A 9,234-nucleotide genomic window follows, 5' to 3' on the forward strand; every position below is an offset into this window, starting at 1 on the left:
AATAGAGAACATGGGGGAACCAGGAGTATTTAGTTTCCAAGATAAAGAGATGATATTAGTAACCTCTTTTGAAAGAAGGCACCAATTGTCAACCCTATATGGCTTACGCCCCTCAGGGACCTTATTTTCCCGAAGAATAATAGCAGCATGATCCGAAAAAAGAATAGGTTGATGTAAAACTGAGGCATCGGGATGTTCAATTAACCAATTCTGAGTAGCATAAGCTTTATCAAGCCGCTCAAAAGTAGGGGTACCATTATGATGACCATTTGTCCAAGTAAAGGTGGGACCTGAAAAAGGAATATCTATAAGACCGGAATCCAATTTCCAATCTTGAAATTCCGCCTGACCCGTTATAAATGCTGATCCACCCACCTTGTCAGTACTATATTCGACTTGATTAAAATCCCCTACTAAAACCACATTTTGATAAGTCTGTAAGATATTATGTATATTAGCCCAAACCGAAGAACGACCCGAATTATGAGGCGATCCATACACAAACAAAATATATTTTATTCCTTCATCTGGGGTACATATTTCACACAAAATTACATTAGGAGATACCATAATAGGAACTACCCTTAGCGGGGCAAACCAAAACACTACTAACCCGCCACTAAGACCCTGAGAATCTACACCACAAAAACCATCAAACCTAAGGGAGGCTAATTTTTGTACAGCTACATCCACATTTACTAAGGTTTCCATAATAAACATAATATCTACAGAGAAGGAGCGGACTAAAGATGCCACATACGGAACTTTAGGGGAGTCCGCCGTGCCTAGATCCCTAGAGTTCCAAGCCCCTATATTCATGGAGCTGCTGGTGACCCTTGACGGTGAGCCACCGAACCGTGATCTGAAGGTGAAGTCGAAGGAGAGCTTGAGAGCGACTGACCCATTGACCCTTTACGCTTTTTGATCTGTTTGAAGCAAGCAAAGCAACCTGGGGATGGGATCGAAGGTGGAGTTTCTGAATCCGAAGAGGAGGCAGTACGCTTGGAAGGACAAGAGTTCTAACCCACTTCCATATTTTTTCTTTTCCTCGTGTCATCCTGAGGCGGAGAGGGAATTCGTGCCTATTTTCATCAAGCCCCGGGGAGTGAGGAGGGCTAACCGAATCTGCAGGGGAGGGAGTCTTATGCTGCGGTGACCAGTCCATGGGAGTCGGATCTTCAGAGGTCGCCGCGGAATCGACTGAAATTATCTCCGGAGAATTACCAACCGAAGGAGGAGAATGAGAAAACTCGAAATCCCCTGAAGACGAGTCTGGCTGGTACCCTGAGCTCGCAGCAGCATCCGTGGGAAAGGAGGATCCAAGTGAAGGAGAAGGTGAGCTAATTTGTCGATGATGTGAAGCAGAAGGAGCTGGTGAATTTGAGCCCAACCAATTGCTTGGCCCAGCCCCGAATGGATCCGGATACGCAGGTCCAGATGGGCCCAGAGGTGGTGGTGAGAAAATAGGAACCGGGTCCAAATTATTGTTGCCCAAGTCTTGAAAAAGAATACCACGATAATTGGGCTCTCTGTTAGGCCCAATAGAAGTCGGACCATGAAAAGAAGCAGCTGCCATATAAGGATCTGGATCAACTTGAATAGAGTTGGGCGGCCCATTTAGAGAAACATCAGGACCTTGACCCGTGTCTGATACTTGGTGGAGATTATTGCCATGAAATATGTGGTGGGGTAGCATAAATGAAACACGTGGAGGAAAAGGACCTTGAGGGAGGACACCTGCATTATTATCTGCTGCTTCACGTGATGGGTGCTCCCAATTAGTGACAGATCACCAACCTTGACGAAGATTAACTGCATGCGGTCCACGTATAAACCCTGGCGGCGGTGGCGGTGGCGCGTCGTCAATCTCCAAATCTTCTCGGATGCAGCGATTGATACCCAGATTTCTACGCCAGACCTCATCCCTGCTGTTCCGATAACCAGTGTAAGGCGGCCCGGGAAATAAACCCGGGATTGATGCTGAAGGAGGCGGGGGTGGTGGTGAATTCACCGAGCCCGTAGAGAAATTGTCAATGATGTCACTAAGTGAGTCCTAATCTGAGGGGTGAGAATCTGCAGGATATTCAAACGGATCTTCCTCATCATTATCACCAAACCATAATTCAGTAGTCCAATTATCCGGATTTGGAGCAATTCCTCGAATTGCATTTGAATATAGAGAAACATCTGTAGGACCAAATAGAACACGTGCGCCGTCTTCGTGTAGCTTACGAAAACGACGCTCCAAGTGGAATTTACTCAGTTCAAATGATTTGGGACAGGTCTGACGACCGTGTTCGACCGTATGTAAATATCAAATCCTAATTATAATTATAATTGTATGATTATAATTAGGATTTGACATTTACATACGACTTTGATAGATGTCCAAATCACAAATCAAAGATGATTTAAGAGAGAAAAACTTGCATAATTGTTCATAAATTCTTTTTGAAATAAATGAGTCGCTCATGAACATTGTAACCTACTAATCAAACGAAATGAAGTTGAACAATTTTGTTTCAACTTTTGTTTCGAGTGTGCTGTCACTAAGTGACAATTTTTCCGATATCTTGACACAACAAGTCTCATGTGAGGCAATCTCAATGTGCATGCATGTTATCATATTGAAATCGAAGCATGCGTCTAGGTGCATATTAGTGTTTTTGTGTTATCTGCAATTGTAGCTATATATGATGCTTGTAACACATACATATGGAACATATTGGCCTACCTCAAGCATCAGAGATTCAGGCGCTACACAGGTGATCTGCGGCTGTCCCATGACCGTGCACTAACCTAAGCTAATAAAATATATGTGAACATGGTACTTCCTATGTCATTTTCAGTTGATACATTTTTTTGATCATATTGAGATGAAATGTACATAGAGATGGTTTTAGCGATTTATATAATAAGTAAAAATTGTCAAAATTGATATTTTAAAAATGTACATTAAGATGATTTTAAATAATATCTCAGTTATCTCATAGCTATATATTTCAAAAGGTATACGTAATAAAAATTTATACTTCGTAATAATTAAAAAGTCATAATCGTGTCAACTGAAAAAAGAACAATTGAATTATTTTTCACCGGTTTATAAATAAAAAGTAAAAAAAATAAAAAATAAACTAGGATGTCGATTGGCTACATGCCTTCATGTTATGTTTATTTATATATTTTTTACTCCTTTTTATTTATTTACTTTGGTGTGATGGGCCGGTGGGGTGGGGAGCTTAAGAAGCAAAAGACAAACTGACAGGTGCATATTTGACTTAAAATTTTTGGTGCTTATGTATGTTAGGGTCAATTAGATCACATAGTAGAATTCAACCTGTAACTTTCTTAACAGTTATGTTTTATAACTTTTTCACATTAATTTAACGTATAGGCGAATAACTATATATTCATGTATGTTAAGCTTCCTAGTGACAAGGTGTTTCGTTTGAGCATCTATGATCTATCTACTCTCTAGTACCAAAACATGTCACTTGTGAACAAGCAAGCTAGGAAAAAATAAAACGCACTTATTAACAAGGTGAGGTGTATGTCTAGAGTCCAAACTTGTTCTCTTAGACTTTCTTATGTTAAGCTAATAATTTACTCCTTTTGTTTCATGCGAAGTTTTTTTGAATTTATTTATTTGTGTAGTATAAATGTTAAATTTTCTTAATAATATTAATCATGCATATATTTATATGTTGTTAATAAAAATGAACTAAAATATTGTGGAAAAACAAGTTAATTTTGATCTTTTAAGAACGAAGGAAATGTTGTTTTTTTTTTGAGAGGATAATAGCTTGTGTGAGTAGTGGATAGTGACGAATAATAAGTGATGTTACAAGCAAGAAAAAAATGTTAGTTACACCAATAGACTTTGAATGTTCATGAAATAGTACTATTGGCAGTGTGCATAAGTTTGTTTCAATTGTTACAATCAACGTAATTTGGTATGTGTTTATGATTATCGACTCGTTACAGTACACGTAGTATCAACAATTTGCCTTCATTTCTCTTTTTTTTGTTTGTCATACTCATTTAATTATCTTCTATTGAAATTAAACTCACAAATCAAGCAAAATACTACAAAACTTTAATAAAGAAAATAAGATAATAAAGCATCTAAGCCAAACATTTGGAAGAATATTTGTAAAAGAGCCAAAAACTCAATTAAATGAGAGAAAATAGACAATAGTACAATAATAATGTGTGCCTTTGTGGGTTATAAGAGGAGGAACATTAGGGAGAGTGACCCTCCAATCAACTTAATAAGGTGCCCTTCGTCACCAAAAGTGGACCCCACTAAAGGCCTTAAAAATTTACATCAAATTTACAAAATCTAACCCATTTTTTTTTTTACCCTACTCTTTATTTTGAAGGGATAATTGGCAAAAGGAAAATTAAAATAAACAAGAATTAATAAAGAAACCCAAAACTTTTGGTCATGGTACCAATTGCCCTAGCTCAAACGGCACATTGAACCAGTTGAACCGAAGCCGGGCCTCCGGGCCCACCAACGATCTTCTCGGCATCCACGTTGCATGTCGATGGCCCGTGTGGCGGCCCGTATAAATTACCAACCTCCTCATCATCAATAATAACATTATCTTTGTTACCAATTACAACCTCAATTTCTTGAGGGTCTTCATGTGGAGGAATAACATCCTTAGTTTTGTTTGTAACATTATTATCAATTGATTGTATCTCAACTGTTTCTTGTTTAATTGGGCTTACAAATTCTGGTATCTTCTGTTTTTCAGCTTGTTTGTCATATTTCCTATAATATGCATAGAGTGCCATTTGTGCCACGCCAAATACGAACCCCACAACGTTTGGAAGCTGCCAATAATATTACAACATAATTAAGTAATCATATATATATTACAAGAAATATATACTTAATTGTATATGTACTATATATTTATTGATATTTATAAAGTTGATATAGATCTATAAATTTGACTTACTGTGATGTATAGATCTTTCTGGACAAATCCATAAAAGAACCATACGGTAGCTGTTAATGTTAGACATAGTGACAAGTTGATTGGCAAGTACTCCACGCTCTTGGTCCGGATCACCGTCCTCTGTAAAAGGTTTAAGGTTCAGACAATAATTAATTACTAACTTAATGAAAATCATTAAAAGAGAATAAAAGTAAATGAATTTATTTAACCTATCTTTCTACAGGGTTTGCTCATGCACTTATTTACATTAATTTATTTTTTACATGGTATATATCCTAAGGGGGCAAAATTAACTAAACACCAAGATCATTATTAATGCCTTTCCGATCAAGTCACTTAATTTTAGTTCGTGTTTGAATATAACTTATCATTCTCAAAATAATTGATCGTAAATCGTGTATTATATATCGTGTACTTACCATGACACTAAGGGGTGCCGCGAATACACTAATAGAGATAGCTACACAGATCCATCCATAAACTTGTAGTCGAACTGCTCCGTGAAATAAGTAGTGACAAAAGAGGACAATTGCACAAAACCCTCCAAAATTCATCAACAATAGTAGCTTCAAAGTTGATAACTGCAATAAAAAGATATTCACATATATAAGAACATATTTACGCGTATGATATTTTCAGGTCATGTAAACTTGTACGGCTACTTTCTGTTTTAGCAAGTAGCGTCGACACAAGTATAAAACGAAAAATTAAAGTGGTCACTTTATCCCAAGCCAAAACACTATCGATCTTTGTATTCTATACGGATTTTATAATTATAATAAAGTAGAGACCACTAAATCAGGTTCTTATGAGGTTGGTAATAAAGATCTTATTAAACAATAATAATTTATAAAAAAAAAAAAAAAAAAAAAAAATGCTTCACTTAAAATATTTGGTTTGTTGAGGTTTTGATGGAAAATGACAAACCTAACCAGTAACCACCTAATTTCACTAAAACATTTAACCATCTGACACAAGAATTACTTATGAGACGTTTCAAATAAGAATTTGATAAATAATCGTAAAGTACATACCCTTGCTTGCCTTGGTGCATAGGTAATGTATATGGCGACGTAAATAGTCTCAATAATAACTCCAGCAACATTGATGGTGATCAAAAGGATGGAATTGCCTTTGAGCAAAGCATAGTAGATCCATAGCATAGCACTAAAGATAGCAACTACATAAGGAAGTGATTGGAACCCTTCGGTTGATTTTTTCTTGTACACTCTAATAAAAGTTGGCCTGTAAAATAATCGAAGTAATTAATAACATAATTAGATAATCAAACTTTACAGATGTGCTATTTATACTATTATATAATAATATATCTAAGGTTGAACCAACCAAGAAAATTAAGCATATCATTAAGGGAAAAGCGAGTGTTTAACGCATTGATTAATCGAAATAAGCATGATTAAAGTACTTACAGTGGTGCAAGAAACACCATGAAAGAGATGACATTTCCTGTAAAAAATTGAGTCACACAAAGTGACAAACATGATTAGTCCTTGTCCAAATGCTAAATGATTGACTAAACTAAAACGATAGGTTGAAAAATTTTGATTTTCAGGTGAATAATGTTCATGCAATTTGATTTGTGTAGAGAAAGTTGTATAGTAAAAAGATAAAGTAGCATAATTAAATTAGTTTATTTATAATTATGGTAGTTATTCACATGAAAACCATTTTATATGAGTCATAACCTTGTATAATACTTCATGAAGTACGTTTGGCACCTTTCCATTTTTGCATCAATTTTAAATAAAATATAGCAAGATTTAGAATGTTTTCTTCTAGCCTTTTATGAATCATAACCTTGTATGATACTTCATGAAGTATCTTGTATAATACTAGCTAGTCTTTTTTTTGTGTAAAAATTGATATTATTTGTTGTACAAGATTGATGGATAAAAATGTAAATTGAATTAGGGAAGGATGGATATATGGTGCATTAAGAAAATCTCAAAATCAGATCAGAAAAAAATAATTAAAAACATAATATTTTTTTTAAAACTCATAGAGAACAAGTGAAAATAATGCAAATATGTAAAGAGTTTTTTGCTTAAAAATCAATATTAAAAGGAAAAAAAAAAAACACAAGTGCGTGCATGGTGAAGCAACTACTTAAGAATTTAAACAAGAGCAATAGCTATATAAGAAATTAGATATTTGAAAACCCGAAATATATAACCTAGTAATGTTCCAAAAAAAATGTCTTCAAAAGATGAATTAAACAAAAAAAAATAACTTTGTAAAAAAAAAAAAAAAATGAAAGGTAAGTAAAAATGATAAGATATGCATGGTGTAGTAAATACATACCTAGTAGACCAAAGGCAAAAACCCAAGGGTGGTGGATGGTAAGCATGGTTTAATATTTGGTTAAACAAAAAAATCTCTTTATATTTCCTTTCTTTCTTCTTTTAGTGTAATTTCTTACACTTAGTTCTCTCCTTTTTTTTTTCCCAAGAATTTGGAAAGTGAGAGAAGAATAAGTGTATTAGAAAAAAACACTTATTTCTTCTTTGGTTTGTAATTTATGTGAGGAAATAAGGAGAATGAATGAAGGTGTTTATATAGGGGGAAAAAGGACCCATCAACAAATAATTAAGTTATTTATATATTTGAGCTCGTCCATGCGTTTGGCATGCAATTGTGGAAGGATGAATCGATAGGATCAATTTTATTATGTTGTCAATATCATCTCTCTCTCATGCCTCAAAGCTTCCAAAATATTACAAATTTTACTATTTGATGAGAACTTTATAGATTATTTTGTGACGGTCTCAAATATTTTGGGGCCTTGTATGAGTTGTATAAATATTTTGAAATTGAGTTCTTACAAAAAAATACACCTATTAAAATACAAAATATATATATATATGTTTTAGTTTTTGGTTCGAGTCATCATCTCAAAATATTTAGGAAAAATTAAATATCATTTTGAAATTGTTTTAGTATATTGCAATTATATAACAATCAAATTAAATTTTCATAAATATCATTGATATTTCCTATAAAATTTGTTCACTATTGTCTACTACTATACAGTTAGGAAGATGACTTGAGATATTTTAGTAATAGGAAAAAGAAAAAGACAAAAGCTAATGAATGTCCCGTATGTGTGTCTGAAAAAAGAGCAAAAATATACTTAAAAATAGAAATAAATTTTTTTAACGTCGATCGACACGTAAATTATGCATGTATGCCAAAATTAAAATCATTTATGCAATATTATGAATTGCTATCTAATGTCCGGGAGTGTTCAATTCAAGATCCCAATAAAAAATTTAAAAAAAAAAAACCCCTAAGATTTTGTTTATTTATATATAATTTTTTAGTGGGTTTAAAACTTTATGTTTTTGTTACTATAGTTATGAATCATAATAAGCAGTATTCCTTTAGTTCTAAAATGATGTTCCTGGTTTTGACTTTGCACTGCATGATCTTGACTTTGATTTCAATATAATAACTTTAATTATTGATAATAAAAACGATTGACATTTTCAGTAATAATTTTTATTTCTCTACTCAAAAAATTTTTTTAAAAATTTTTATACCCAAATATTCTCTTTCTCATGAATTCAAAACTTCTACTATATTTGTTTCAAAAAAAAAAAAATTAGGCATACTCCCTAGTCCCTCTATTTTCTATAAATACATTTTGATTTTGGTAGTTAGTGTTTAAAAACTTTAACTATAAATATATGTTAGGGCCTATTATGTGTATAGTGTATAGTTATTGGGCCTATCTCATGAGCCCTATTATATTTTGTATATATACCCTTGCTATACTCTAATGAAAACTACGGAAAATATTTCGTGACATGGTATCGGAGCTAATATACTCTAAACACTAAAACCCCTAAAATTCTACCCTAAATTTCTGAAATTTTTTTTTCTCCGAATTTCTATTCTCATTACTGAATTTGCTACTCTGAATTTATATTCTACTCTGAATTTTTGCTCTACAATTGATTTCTTCCTCCTCTACAATTCTCTTTATCAACAATGGTGAATGAAGGTTTGCAACGACATGCTAAATCGCAATTATTTTGCACTCACTGCAATCGCTAGGGTCATGATTATGGTGGTTTTTTTCTTGTCCACGGCCTCCCCGATTGGTGGCTGGAAAAATTTGGTCATAAGGGGCATCCTTCCTCTCCGACCGCTGCTACTGTTCCGACGACTGCTACTGTTCCGGCCACAGCGGGCTTACCCTATATTACAGCCGTTTCTTCACCCGCTGCCACTTCGCTGCTTC

The 9,234-nt window shown here is 34.1% G+C and overlaps 1 protein-coding gene across 1 annotated transcript; it reads right to left on the minus strand.

Moving 5' to 3' along the window:
• Positions 1 to 4,149: 4,149 nt before the first annotated feature.
• LOC145597552 (bidirectional sugar transporter N3-like) lies at positions 4,150 to 7,518 on the minus strand. The gene is made up of 6 exons (XM_081653745.1): positions 7,293 to 7,518; positions 6,401 to 6,437; positions 6,005 to 6,215; positions 5,390 to 5,551; positions 4,971 to 5,090; positions 4,150 to 4,842 (listed from the first exon to the last, which is right to left on the minus strand). The coding sequence occupies exons 1-6, from the start codon at positions 7,336 to 7,338 to the stop codon at positions 4,468 to 4,470; spliced, it is 951 nt and encodes a 316-aa protein (XP_081509871.1). The 5' UTR covers positions 7,339 to 7,518; the 3' UTR covers positions 4,150 to 4,467.
• Positions 7,519 to 9,234: the final 1,716 nt, after the last annotated feature.

The sequence above is a fragment of the Chenopodium album genome, chromosome 20 (genome assembly GCF_948465745.1).
Source record: "Chenopodium album chromosome 20, dcCheAlbu1.1, whole genome shotgun sequence".
Taxonomy (NCBI): Eukaryota; Viridiplantae; Streptophyta; class Magnoliopsida; order Caryophyllales; family Amaranthaceae; genus Chenopodium; species Chenopodium album.

Coding starts and splice junctions, on each gene's coding strand:
- LOC145597552 (XM_081653745.1), bottom strand. CDS start 7,338: ATGCTTACCATCCACCACCCTTGGGTTTTTGCCTTTGGTCTACTAG. Junction 6,216..6,400: donor ATGGTGTTTCTTGCACCACT/GTAAGTACTTTA, acceptor ATTATTTTACAG/GCCAACTTTTATTAGAGTGT. Junction 5,091..5,389: donor CGGCACCCCTTAGTGTCATG/GTAAGTACACGA, acceptor AACCTTTTACAG/AGGACGGTGATCCGGACCAA.